Source organism: Panthera uncia, chromosome B1, assembly GCF_023721935.1.
Source record: "Panthera uncia isolate 11264 chromosome B1, Puncia_PCG_1.0, whole genome shotgun sequence".
NCBI classification, from domain to species: domain Eukaryota; kingdom Metazoa; phylum Chordata; class Mammalia; order Carnivora; family Felidae; genus Panthera; species Panthera uncia.
The window spans coordinates 68023472-68037617 of NC_064811.1; the positions used below are offsets into that span (position 1 = coordinate 68023472).

General features: G+C 42.2%; 1 protein-coding gene across 1 annotated transcript in view; it reads left to right on the forward strand.

Moving 5' to 3' along the window:
* The first annotated feature begins 320 nt into the window (after positions 1–320).
* CDS1 (CDP-diacylglycerol synthase 1) overlaps positions 321–14146 on the forward strand; it is a 68937-nt gene continuing 55111 nt past the window's right edge. The window contains exon 1 of the mRNA XM_049630819.1: positions 321–933. Coding sequence (XP_049486776.1) covers positions 817–933 — 117 coding nt within the window. The 5' untranslated portion in view covers positions 321–816. The remainder of the gene's footprint in view (positions 934–14146) is intronic.

Genomic DNA, 14146 nt, shown 5'->3' on the forward strand with positions numbered 1-14146 from the left:
GCCCTCCCGGTTGCTCGAAGACGAGGTCTCCAAGGTCTCAACTCCTCCTTCTTGCTAATCAGTGTGCTCGTCCCTCCTCCACCTCCCCGCCCCTCCCCTTTTCTCCAGTCCGCAGGGCTCCCACCTTTTCTCGTGGCCTCCACCTGTGTGCGTGCAGAGACCAGGGTGGAGCCGTGGCGGGGGGGGGGGGGGGGGCCGTGACGTCACCTCTCCGCCACGGAGGCGGGGCTGTGGGAACCGCAGTGCAGCGCAGAGGGGCGGGGCGGGGCGGGGCCTGCGGCGCGTGACCTGGCTGCGGGAGGCAGGAACCCCGAGAAAAGGTGTAGAGGGGCCGGGACCAGCAGCCTCCTGAGTCCGGGGGCGGGGCGGGGAGTGCCCGGGCTGAGGCGGCTGGCGTCCGATGGAGTGCTAAAGAGGGTCACGCTTCCTCCTTCCCTCCCCGCCCCTTCTTCTCCTCCCACCTGGGCCTCGGCGTGGAGACGCGCACCTGGCAACCGGCTGCCGTGCTCCGCCGCGTCCCCGCCTCCTCCGCTCGGGCCCGGTGCCCCGAGCCCGACCCCGGCCCCCGGCGCTCGTCTCTCCGCCGGCGCCGCGCTCGCTGGAGGCGGCCTCGAGCGCTCGCTCGTTGATGCCGTTTTGGGGGTGACCCGACGCGGCGGCGGCGCCTCCATGGTGGGGGCGTGTTAGTGGCCGCGGCTCTGTCGGACGTCGAGTGCGCGGCTGCGGGGTAGCCGAGCAGCCCGTCAGTGAGACGCCGCGCGCGTTTCGGGTTTCGGGGCGCTGGAGGAGGCCGCCACGGCCGCGCGGGAGCGGGAGATGTTGGAGCTGAGGCACCGGGGAGGCTGCCCTGGCCCCGGGGGAGCGGTGGCGCCGCCACCCCGCGAGGGAGAGGCGGCCGGCGGCGACCACGAAACCGAGAGCACCAGTGACAAAGTAAGTGGAGCCGCGAGAGGCGCACACCTGCGCCCGGGTTGGGTCCTGGTTTGGGCCGGGACACCTGGGAGCAAGGGTGGGGCCCGAGGAATGTGTGGGGAAGCTGCAGGCTGCCCGCCGCGCCTTCCTCCGGCCTGGCAGTATTTTCTCCTTCCTCCAGTGGGGTCGGGAACCCGGACGCCAGAGCCGGTGCGTTTCCCAGGATGGCCACGACCGCTGCCCAGGATAGCTGGATGATTCGACTTGACTACAATTTAGTTTCTTCCCGTGCCAGTCCCCTTCTTGGCGTCTGAAGCCGACGCTGGAGTTAGCTGGAACCTGCCACCTTAGGAGGTGCAGATTTCTAGTAGCTGCCACCTAACACCTCTTCTCGATAGGGGAACAAAGTTAGGAAGGACTAAAGACGTGCACCTTCGTTTCTAACATGTCATTGGATCCTGGCGCTGGAGGCTTGGCCTGTTGAGCTCCTCCATTAGCACTGTTTCGTTTCCTGTGCCCTTTCTCTGCATGATAGATTGGGAGGGGGGGTGTTGGGGGTGTGTGTATCATACTCGTGACACGGTTGTAATCCTCCAGCTTCTTTAGAGTCCCAAGACAGTGCAGCTCTTCTAGTGGATTTCATTTGACCTGATACGGTAATTCATGAGGACTTTTAACTCGCATTCTATTTAAAGGTAGCAAAAGAGTCAAAGCTCAGCGTATTCCTTAATACAGTGGTCCAAGTAGGAATTTTGGGAAAACAAAGCACTTTTATGACCTTTTAGACTAGGTGGTTTAGGAAATTGGGCCAGAGAATAGATTGCTTCCCAAAATCTGTTTAGACAATTCCATTGTATTTTAGAAGCTCAAAGCTCTTGAACTATTCCTAGAGGCATTCTTTTTTAGAAGCAAGCATCGCAGTTTGAATTACAGAAGTGAAATAAATGGATTGCCCAAGGTCAAATCAGTGGCCTTTTGGAAGTAGAAGTGTTTCCTGATACCCTTCTGGTTTGTCCTGTTGCGGAGACCCACTGGGCAGTTCTGATTTGTGGAGGGTTCCACCTGCAACTTGATGTTGGTGAACTTGATGTAACTCAAGTTACAAGGCCTTGGTAGGAACATCACAGGATATCATGAAATAATAACTTTAACAGTGATTTTACCAATGAAACCTTAGAATCAGTGGGATGACAGATCTTTTTATTTTCTACCTTTGATAGCAGGTAGAGAGTCTGTGATAGAACGTATGTGTCAAGGAATTACACAAAATATAACAGTTTTCAGTTACTGAAGGTTGGTGTTACAAAGCTAGAAACAGTGGGCTGAGAATAGTCTGTGAAAACTGCCTTGGAAACTAGACCAAAAATAGAATTAATTAGGTTGGGATTTGTTTTGTTTTAGCACTGGTATAGTTTAGGATCAAGGAAATACCAGCTTCGCCATGTTGACTTCCTTAACCAGCATAAGCTAACAAGCTTTTAATAAAAGAAAACATGTTCAGGAAGCCATGCATAAAATAACTTTCGAATTAATTTAGTTTCTTAACACCCTAATGTATTTAAAATGGAAACTACTGTGGTTTGATTTGATCATTAGAACTGTTGTCTCTATCTATGACTGGGTTACCTTACTGCATACTCACTTATTTATTTATAAACACTGCACTATTGGTTTTCATTAATATGTACCCAGCTGGATTTCGTTTTTTGAGAGTAGATGTTGCCATATGCAACTCATTCTGTCAAGATTCCTTAGGCAAGGATGAGCATTTTCAAACTGTCTAAAATATTGCTGCACTTTTAGAGTTTATCACAAGGAACTCTTGACTGGGCAAGCCCTGAGACATTGAACTCTATCCTCTATCTGTTCTTTATTATCAGGGTGTATGCTTGAATGCACCTGTCTTTCCAGGTCAAGGGCTGTTTTAAAAATAGCTTGCACATCAGAGGCGGGTTAATATTTGGTCTATTTAAACTGTTATAAGTCTTTTCTCTGTTCAAGTTGAAGTAAAGGCGGAACTCTTGGGGAAATAATGAAGTATTATTATATTCTGCTGTTACAGTACACCCCTAAGTCATTTGTAATGGTGTTGTTAACATGCCTTTCTCATTGTTCAGGACCTGGAGACATGCTGGGAGAAGGATCCTGTGCTCCAGAGAGTTAGCAAGTGAAAAAGTGTGTCTTACCTGCAGGGGAGTGTTTCCAGTTGTTAAAATACTGGAGTAATACTTAAAAGATGACAAGACCGCCCCCTCAAGGAACCTCCCAGCAGACACATGAGTTAGATTTATTAGAAATATGAACAAGGCTAATTGCGAGCACAGAGGTCATAGTTGCACTCTCCATGGGACAACTGGAAGAGCTTTAAAGAGGAGATGAGGGTTGAGCCTGGAATGAAAAGATGCCTGGGGACGCACCAGGTGTGCAAGCATTGGGGCAGGGCATTCTAGGCAGAGGGCATGAGGAAACTGTTTCTTGAGTCAGCATTGCAGGCACTGAGAACTGGAAATAGTTTGATGATCCTGGAACATAAACTGTGTATGTTTGGGAGGTGCGGCTGGGAGCTTGAAAGTCTTGTGAAGGAGGTTAGGCTTTATTTTATGGACTCTGGGAAGTAACTGGAGGGTTTTTGCAGAGGCATTAGCTAATCACTGCAGCAGCAGCCTGGAAAAAGCATTAGAAACAGGAGATACCTGTTGCAAAGAAACCAGATAGGCGTGTATTGCAAATGTGATAGATGTGAAGTGACAGGGCTTGTAGTAGGTCTGGTAGGGGCAGGGAAATAAGGGTTGAGAGAGAAAGTATATTTTAGATAATGATTGTGGGACCTAGACTAGGGTGATCAGAGTTAAGAGTAATACAGGAAGAACCTGCTGGCAGGTACACTTTGATCCATAACTTAAGAGGCTTTAGGGGAAGAAGCAAAATTTTGGGAGTAGTTTTGCAGGTTGGGAGTTGGCATGAGTGAATTGGGTTGTGCAAGGTTCATCATTCTCTAAAATAGAGGTGATTCGGGGCGCCTGGGTGGCTCAGTCGGTTGAGCATCCAACTTCAGCTCAGGTTATGATCTCACGGCTTGTGAGTTCGAGCCCCACGTCAGGCTCTGGGCTGACAGCTCGGAGCCTGGAGCCTGCTTCTGAGTCTGTGTTTCCCTCTCTCTCTGCCCCTCCCCTGCTCATGCTCTGTCTCTGTCGCAAAAATAAATAAACATTACCAAAAAAAATTAAAAAAAATAAAATAGAGGTGATTCAAGGTAGTGATGGAAACTGAAATGAAAAGTTCGGGTCTGGAAATGTCAACTTTTGATTGGAATATAAGAGGGGAGAAAACTGAAAACAGAACCTTGGGAGGTGCCCATGTATAGAGCAGAGTTGTATATATAGGAAGGGAACCAAGATAATGAGGTCCTGGGGGCTCAAGGAAGGATATCTCATCAATAGTATTTAGGAATGAAGAGGAGGCATGGAACAGAGAGTTTAGCAGAAGGTCCTAGAAGCTAGGTTTTAGGTTGAAGAATGTGAGAGGTAGAGTACTGGTGGTTATTGTTAGAAAGTGCCATTGAAGGGGCATACAGGATAGCAGTTAGAGAAGACATTCAAGTGAAAATCTCCTTTTTCAGGGGCACCTGGATAACTCAGTCGGTTTAGTGTCAGACTGCAGCTAAGGTCATGATCTTGCAGTTTGTGAGTTTGAGTCCCACATCCGGCTGTTTGCTGTCAGCACAGAGCCTGCTTCAGACCCTCTGTCCCCCTCTCTCTGCCCCTCCCCTGCATGTGCTCTCTCTCTCTCAAAAATAAACAAACATAAAAAAATTTTTAATTAGAAAAATCTCCTTTTTCAAAGGAGGGAAGATAGGTATTTGTATGAAAGAAGTCAAATGAGAGTCAAGATGCTGATGAGGATGGGCAGGCTTTAGAACAGAAACAGATGGGTGTGAAGAATACAGATTAGAGTATCCAAGGAAAGGAAAGAAGGAATGGAGGGTGGATGCAAAAACATTTTGAAAAGCAGAAGAGAGTAGATTAAAATGTTTGATGCTTTCACTTTTCTCAGTAAAGTAGGGTCTGAGAACCATATAGCTTCAAGGGATTTTAGAAACAATTTAGTTCAACCCAATCTATATATACATAATATACTTATAATATAGATAATAAACTTGCTCTAGAGTGTGGTTGTTATTGCCCAGAATAACCTGGAGCAAGCAGCAGAGCTGGAACTAGAAGTCCTTGCTGACTAGGACCTGTTGGGAGTTTATTTTAGAGAGTATGATATGAAATGACCAAGAGGCAACCAATAGAATTATCACCAGTGAAGATTCAGTTGAGGGGCACCTGGGTGATCCAGTCAGTTAAGTGTCCAACTTCGGCCCAGGTCAAGAGGTTGGTGAATTTGAGCCCTGCATGGAACTCTGCTGACAGCTCAGAGCCTGGAGCCAGCTTTGGATTCTGTGTCTCCCTCTCTCTCTGCCCCTGCCTTGCTCATACTCTCTCTTTCTCTCTCTCAAAAATGAATAAACATTAAAAAAGTTCTATAAAAAGATGATTCAGTTGAACTAAAATAACACAAATTTGTTATTTGTACCAAATTAGCATAGTTCTTAAGTCAGTAGTAGTAATAGTCATAATAGTTGATACTTGTAGACTGGTTTAGAGTTCACAGAGTACTTTTACATTATTGAGGAGGAAGACTTTCCTCTGACCTTCAGGGTCCTTCTAGCTGGACTAAGAATGAAATTGACACAAGACAGATTAGTAGGAGGAGCACCTGGGTGGCTCAGTTGGTGACGCATCGGACTATGGCTCAGGTCATGATCTCATGATTCATGGGGTTGAGCCTTGCATTCCTCTATGCACTGATAGTGTGGAGCCTTCTTGGGATTCTCTCTCCCTCTCTCTGTCCCTCCCCTGCTTGCATGCTACCCCTTTCATAAATCAATCAATCAATCAATCTTAAAAAAAAGATTAATGGGAGAAAATAAAATTTAATTTTATATGTCCAGGGAAGCAAGACAGACATGGAAATTCCAAAGACAGGCAACATGAGGTATGTAAGGAGAAGGGGGTGTATAAGGAGAAAGGGGGTAGGGATCTGGAGTTTCAGAGGGAAGAAATACAGTTCACAGGAGGATGAAGAAAAGCAAATGTTGGCAAACAAATGTTTGCTGGGCCTCTGAGAAACAATAGGACATGGAGGACTTTGATCAAACAGGCCTTGCTCGGCTCCTCTGTATCATACCTAGTTCATAGTATAATGTAGCTATCTATGGTGATAGCTCTCTACCTGAAGCAGGGCTTCCTTCTATCTAAATTCTTTTTAGGCAGTTGGAGTGGGGGGAGGCAAAGAACTTTTTCTGAATCTGCTGGGTTTTGATTGCTTTTAATTCAAAATAATCTTCCCGCCAAAGTGGCTCATCTTGGGGCTGCCTGCTCTTGGCCCCTATAACGTCTTACCTTACTTACTTGCACCTCACAACAGTTATATATGTGTTAGGAGTAGCCCCATTCAATAGCTGAGAATAAGAAAGGCACTGAGTGTGATTTCAGCCTGGGAATGCCAGGTCAGGAATGCCAACGGAATGAGCAAATCATCGAGGCCAGATTGAAGTGGCTGACCACACGTTAGGGTAGGCAGGGAAGTGGACTGAAGACCAAAGTAGGTTATTGAAGCTCTGGATGGATTGAGAGGGATTGAGCAGTTGGAAGTCAAGCTAAGAGCTGATTTCCTAGACCAAAGTGAGAGAGAGGGGTGCACATGGAAGTCATGGCTAGTAAAGAGGGGCACATGTGGAATAGAGGGCTGGGGGACAAGGTAGGGCTGCTACCTTGGTACAGATTTTGGTTTGTGAGGTTGGGTGAAACGATCTGGTCAGTTAATTTCTGTCCTTCCCTATTTCAGATGTGTGTAGTTTCTTTCATAAACAACTATAGTTGTTTTTTTTTTTTTTTTTAATTTTTAGTTTTGGAACTTGTGTTTCTATAAATTCATCATTTTACCACACTTCATGATGGGTTTGTCTTAGGATCACCTGTAGGTGTAATAAACATTTTTTCTTTTTCTTTTTTTTTCATTTAAATCTAGGCTGTTAATAAATAGTAGTATTTAGATCTAGACATCTAGAATACTGTTGAGATTGATACTCCCCAGTTGTTGATCAATTATTAGTCAGTATTACCACCTAAATAATTGTTCATGGTTCTATTATCATTTGCAGCATATTCGTTTTATTTAACATCATATTTTGAATGCAGGCTTCCCAAATATTACCAACCTACGAATTGATAACACTAAGACAAAGGTGAGTTTATGGGTTCCCATGTTGAGGGAGAACAGCACCTGAACAGAGCTTTGACAGAGTCATGGAGTGGGAAAGGTTAGGTTGGATTTTAGTGAGAATCGGCAGTTTGACTTAATGCAGGTCTTTCAATGCAAGGACTTGTTTGGGACTGAGTAAAGACAAAAATAACAGTTTGGGGTTGTTGGCAGTAGCCACACAAGGATTTTAAGACAAGGGTTCAAAGAATCTTAGGAAGAAACTTGTTGATGCTTCCCATTAAAGAGTTAATGTGTCTTTCAGAAGGTCTTTTGGTGAACAGTGAACTGTAAATCAAGTGTCAGGAATAGTAAAGTTTTGCTAATGTAGACAGTCACATTTTATTTTATTTTATTTTATTTTATTTTATTTTATTTTATTTTATTTTATATTATATTATATTTTATTTTATTTTATTTTATTTTATTTTATTTTTTAATGTTTATTTATTTTTGAGACAGAGAGAGACAGAGCATGAACGGGGGAGGGTCAGAGAGAGAGAGAGGGAGACACAGAATCCGAAACAGGCTCCAGGCTCTGAGCTGTCAGCACAGAGCCCGACGCGGGGCTCAAACTCACAGACCGCGAGATCATGACCTGAGCTGAAGTCGACTGAGCCACCCAGGGGCCCGACAGTCACATTTTAAAGTCATGTTAATGTAGGTAGTAAACTGTGTGGAGGTGAGGGTGGGTAGTTTGTTCTCATACCTTTAAATGATGTGTGCTATTCTTGGGACATCCCATATGAGTTTTTCCTTATTGTTTTGTGATCTTGACTTTCAACAGTTTATTTTCTTAATATTTTGAGAAATTTTACCATAGGATGTCCTCAGCTATATCAGGCTTTGGATGTGTACTGCAGTGGACTTTTTGAGGCAAACAATATTTTGTTTGGCACAGATGTCCTAGGGAAATGTAGCACAATTTAAAGTAATACTCTGGAAAATTATCTCCTAGAGAAAAATTAGGATGTATACATGTAAAGTATGATTATCCTTCATGTTTATATATGTGCATTTTTGTAAAGCAGACTTTCCTCTGTTTCTTCATGGATAGCACAGCTAAATACAAAGGTTTTTTTCTGCTTGTTTTTCTTTAACTGTTTTGTGGTTGGGAATGTCTTTTTAAAAAAATACAGGTTTTGATTTAGTATAAGGAAAGTATCTCACTTAAGAATTTGTATACCAGATGTATTTTGTGAGGCTTGGCTTCCTTCTGTGCATTTAGTAAATACTTGTTGGATGCCTGTTTGGGGTTCTGATTAAATGTCACCTTTTTTGTGGCTCTTTGTACCTTTGAAAAAGGGGTGAGGCCAGGATTTGTCTGTTGCTCAACAACTAATTGTAGAATATACTAATTTCTTGGACTGTGGACTTCAATCGTATGGAATAAAGGTAGTAAAGTAATCATAGTTTGCAAAATACTCACTTGTACATAATGCGAATTTCAATCTCTTAACAATTGTGTAGACAAGGGAAATAGCCTTGAGCAAAGCTAAATTCCTTTCCCAAGGTCACACAGTGTTAAGACCTAGGATTTACCCTAAATTTTCTGTCTAAAAAAACGTAAAGGAGAAATTAGGTATGTGGTCCTAAATTTAAAAATTAATTAAAATATTTACTTAGGAACTTTTTTACTCTTACTACTTTCTGTGATTTTTGAACTAATTTGGCCTTTCTGAATTTGGTTAGAATCTTTTAGCTCAAAATCTATAGTTCTGTGATTTTACTCACATTGATTTTTGAACTAATTTGGCCTTTCTGAACTTGGTTAGACTCTTTTAGCTCAAAATCTATAATTCTGTGATTTTACTCCAGCACCTGGATTTAACTCACACAAAATAGTTTTTAGTGTTTCCTCACTTATTTTGTGATTGATTAGGAGAAGAAATCATTTGTTTTTATTTTATAGCTGTTTACACTTTGATTCATTTAGTTGGGAAATGTTTCAGAACCTATTTAATGAGAATGACATCATATTTTGAGTGACTCCAGAAAAGGAACTAATTTCATTAGCAATCCATTGGTTGTTGGTCACATGCCAAGTTTAGTTATTTTTCTAAGCATTTACTAATTTTCTTATCCACGGGGAGAGGTCAAAGTTGTTTTTCATGTCATGTCATTGAATGTTTGTTTGCTTAAGACTCAGAACTATCTGCATTGTGAACTTTCTTTTAAATATAAAATTGAAATGCACCGAAAGGGAGAAACAAGAGTCCAGTCCAATGTGAGGAGCTCCTAGCTATAGAAATTTCAAGTTCCTTTTTGCTAATGTGGTGGTTAAGGGAACCAGCGATACTTTTCTGTTCCTGGCTATGCTTGCAATTCCCTTTATTTGCCAGGATCCATGGCCAGCTGTTTAAGAGCTTTATGGTCTGATGAAGCCAATCTGACTTCTTCATCTGTCTGGCCCAGGTGGGACCAAACCTTGGCAGTTAAGATTGGGCTCAATGCCACGTTTCTATTCCAAGCAGGTTATTTGAAGACAGTGTGGTGCTGTGGGGCAGCAAATGTTTATTAAGCCTACCGGGGGCTTAACATTTTACCTTGAAATGCAGAAATCCAGATCTGGAAAACAAAATTGGACTCCTGTCTCTTTCAGGGTTTTGGTTTTTATTTTCTTTTCACCTACTTACTGTGTTTGTACATGAACTGTTTCTGTGTTGTCTTTGAACAACTCTGGGACACCATTCATGTAGGGCTTAATGTAGATGGTGTCGCCTGGAATTCTACAGGTGGTGGTACTACTTATAAAATTGTTATAAATAAATATAGTATCGGTACGAAAGTATCATGATACAAGGAACCCCTTAGGCACATGGCTAATCATACCTTGAATTTTGTATTCAATATTTTCTTCTCTTGATAGGTTTATAAGATATTTGTATCCCCAGTGTATTGTTTAGTTTTGAATTTTTTCCTAGCTTTTTATTATAAAAGTGTCTAATGTAGAAAAGTTAAAAGGCTAATATGGTGATCATCCATATAGTCAGCACTTAGATTTAACAACTGTTAAGATTTTTGACAGATTTGCTTTATCTTGCCATATATGCAAATATTTTGTTAATGAACCATTTGAAAATAAACTGCAGACCTCATGGCCCTTCACTCCTGATACTAAATCATGCATGTCTTAAAGACATTCTCCTTTGTAACCACAATACCATTATCATATCTAAAAAAATTAATAACTTTCTTGACTAAAAGGGATCCATATTCATATTTTCCCTTTTGGTGCCAAAATGTCTATTGAAGATTCCCCTCTTCCTTCCCCCCTCAAACCAGGATCCAGTCAAGGTTCACATACTGTAGAAAATATCCAAGGACAGGTTTAAGCACTCTTAGTGCATATACTTGTTTTTCCCTCCAAAAGGCAAGAAGAGCTGTAAGCATTATTTTTCTTAGCCATGAAAGAGTGATGTCCCTTTGGAGAGCTCAGCACTACTATATGATCTCAGATAAAATGCAAATTTGTGGTGACAGTAATATTCCACATTTGAATACAACTCCTCAGATTTCTAAGTTATTTTGTATTATCCCATGGATTTCATCTTCAGGGATCTTTATTCCTAATTTGGAATTTAACACTCATATAACTGAAACCATAAGATCTAGTACAATTTTAATGTATAATAGAGTTGGGTGTCATTGGGGAAAAATCAGAATGAGCCAAAAATTTAGCAAACACTTAAAACAGGCCTGGAAACTAGATCAGATTTGAATATTGTAGGTAGCATTATAGGACTGGCAAAAAATAGAGTAACAGTACTGCAGATTGGGAGAATCAGCTTGATTCCGTTTGGAGATGACTGGTCACCATTTACTCAGGACACACTCGCTGAGCTCCTGGTTACAGGCATGGCAGTGGCGGACAAGACTCTGGTGGGCGAACCCGAAACCTAACTGTGTCCTGTAAACTGTGGCAGACCTAGGCTGCCTGAGGGACATGCAGGAGCTACACCACTGCTCTGAGGGGCTATGAATTTAGTTGTTGGTTGCTGCTCTGCCAAATCACCACAAGTCTATCTTCCAGTTTCGGACATCAGAAGTTCAAAATGGGTCTCCCTAGGCCCAAATTGAGGCATTGGCAGGGCTGTGTTCCTTCTGGAGGCTCTAGGGGAAAATCTGTTTCCCTGCCTTTTCTAGCTTCTAGAGGCTGCCTGCATGCCTTGGCTCATGGTCTCTTCCTCTGTCTTCAAAGTCAGCATCACTGAGACCTCTTGTTTCTGTCATCACATCTCTGACTCTCCTCTCTTGCTTCTAAGGAACCTTGTGATTATATGAAACTCACCTGAATAATCCAGGCTAATCTCCCCATCTCAAGGTCAGCTGAGTAGCGAATTTAGTTCTGTTACTTTAATTCACCTTTGCATTGTGACATATTCACAGGTTCCTCAAGACATGGACATACTTGGGCACCCTTATTAGGCTTTTGATAGGCTCCCTGAAGAAAGGTTTTCTAGAAGTGATATCAAAGCTGAGACCTTTGGGATAAACAGACACTAGCCAGCAAAGCCAGGCTCAGAGGAGGGAAGCACGTTACAAGAGCAAAATGTCATGAGAATAAAACTGTTCATTCTGGGCATGCAGGAAGTTCAGTTCTGCAGAGCATGAAGTGGCATGGTGGGCATGCCGAGAGCCCTGGCTGGAGAATACGAGGCAGTTGGATCTGAGCAGTGGGAAGTTCCTGGAAGATTTTAAATGGATGATTGACATAATCAGATTTGCCTTTTACTAAGGCATTTTATGTGCTGCTGATGCACATTGGGTTTTCTCTGATCCCAGCATTGGGATGCACTAAATAGTGTAACACCTGATCAGAATAGTATGGCTGTGCATTGGAGCATACAATCACCTTTTTCTTTCAGTGGGGGACTAGAACAGGGCTGCAAAGATTTGGAGGACCAGTCTTTTCCTTTTCAATTCAAAATTAGAAAAGGCAAAGAGGCTTTATCGATCATAATAAGTTCAGGATAGGACCATAGAACCGATCACTGAGATAATCAGATTTTTGTAGAATATAAAGTCCTCTGACTGTTCATCTTCGTCACAGAGGTCTTGAAGACCCTGGTACCCCACTCTTAGGTCACAGTACTGCTGACTCACTAGGAAATAAGTTGATTTAGTCTCCCTCCCAAGCACAGATAGAGGCAATTTTGTCCAGTGTTCACTTCTTGTCCTGGGAGAAAGCAAAGGAAATCCGTGTGTTTATGGACAAATGGAGGAACGGAGAGAAAATGCTGAAATCGGGAATATAACCTAATGTTATTTCAAGTAAAAACTGTTCAGCTTCAAGATTTTTAAAAGGCCTCCTCCTTTTATGCACAGAGCTCTGTGTCCTTTTGCTTGGTTGCAGTTTTAATGCTAACTAGTACAGGGATCACCATGAACCTCAGGGGACCAATAGTGGAGAAGCTGACCCTGACTGACTCACTTTTTAGGGGATCTGATATAAAAAGGTTGGAAGCTTTGAGTGATTTAATACATTATCCTTTGTTGAATTCTAAACTGCTTACTTACCTTCATTAGTTTAGAGACTTTGGAACCATGATCTTGAGTAGACCGGAGCCCATTCTCTTGTTCCTGTCTTTTCAGTCCCCAGTATTGGGAAGTACCTCAGTTCTCTTTCCCTGACTACTGGTTCACCTGTGGTCTTCAGGAGTCATCATGATCTATAAATGACATACACTAAACCATACTGACACTGCAACATTTTGTAAGTTTTGACATACCCATGTATCTGTGAATTCACCACTATAATCAAGATTATAAACATATCCATCACCACCAAAAGTTTACTTCTGCCCTTTTGTGATTCCCCCCTCACCTCCAGGTAACTACTGTGCTGCTTTCTAGCACTTCAGATGAGTTTGTATTTTCTAAAATGTTTGTATAAATTGAATTCTATGCATATGTGTATGCATATAAACATATGTATGTACATTTTTATCTGGCTTTTTTACTCAGTGTAAATTATTTTGATAGTCACCCATATTATTCCTTTATATGATATAGCCCAACCTGTTCTTTTCCCTGTTGGACATTTGAATTATTTCCAGTTTGGAAATATTACAAATCAAGCTACTGTGAACATCTGATGTACAGTCTTTGTGTGGATATATACTTTCATTCCTCTTGGGCAGATGCCTAGGAGTGGAATGACTGCATCATGTGATGGATGTATATTTAACTTTTTTATTTTTTATTATTTTTTTTAACGTTTATTTATTTTTGAGACAGAGACAGAGCATGAACAGGGGAGGGGCAGAGAGAGAGGGAGACACAGAATCTGAAACAGGCTCCAGGCTCTGAGCTGTCAGCACAGAGCCCAACGCGGGGCTTGAACTCACGGACCATGAGATCATGACCTGAGCCGAAGTCGGACGCTTAACCGACCGAGCCACCCAGGCGCCCCTGTATATTTAACTTTTTAAGAAACTGTCAAACTATTTTACAAAGTGGTTTTACCATTTTACATTCTTGCCAGCAGTGCATGAGAGTTTCAGTTTCTCCACATTTTCTCCATCAGTTTGGTATTGTTTTTAAATTTAGCCATGCTCATAGATGCATAGTAGTGTTGTATGTGGTTTTCACTTGCATTTCCCTAATAACTAATGATGTTGAACATTTTCATCTGTGTATCGCCTTTGGTGTATTGGCTATTCAGGTATTTTGCCCATGTATTTTGAGTGGATTTTTTAAAATTAAATTTTGAATTATTTATATATTCTGGATGCAAGACTTTTACTAGATAATGTGATTTGCAAATATCTTTTTCTAGTCTATGGCTTGTTTTCTTGCTCACCTAGTAGTGTCTTTTGAAAAGCAGAAAGTTTTAATTTTGTTGAAGTTCTGTTTGTCAATTTTATCCTTTATAGATCACACTTTCATTGTTATATTTAAGAAATCTTTGCCTAACCCAAGT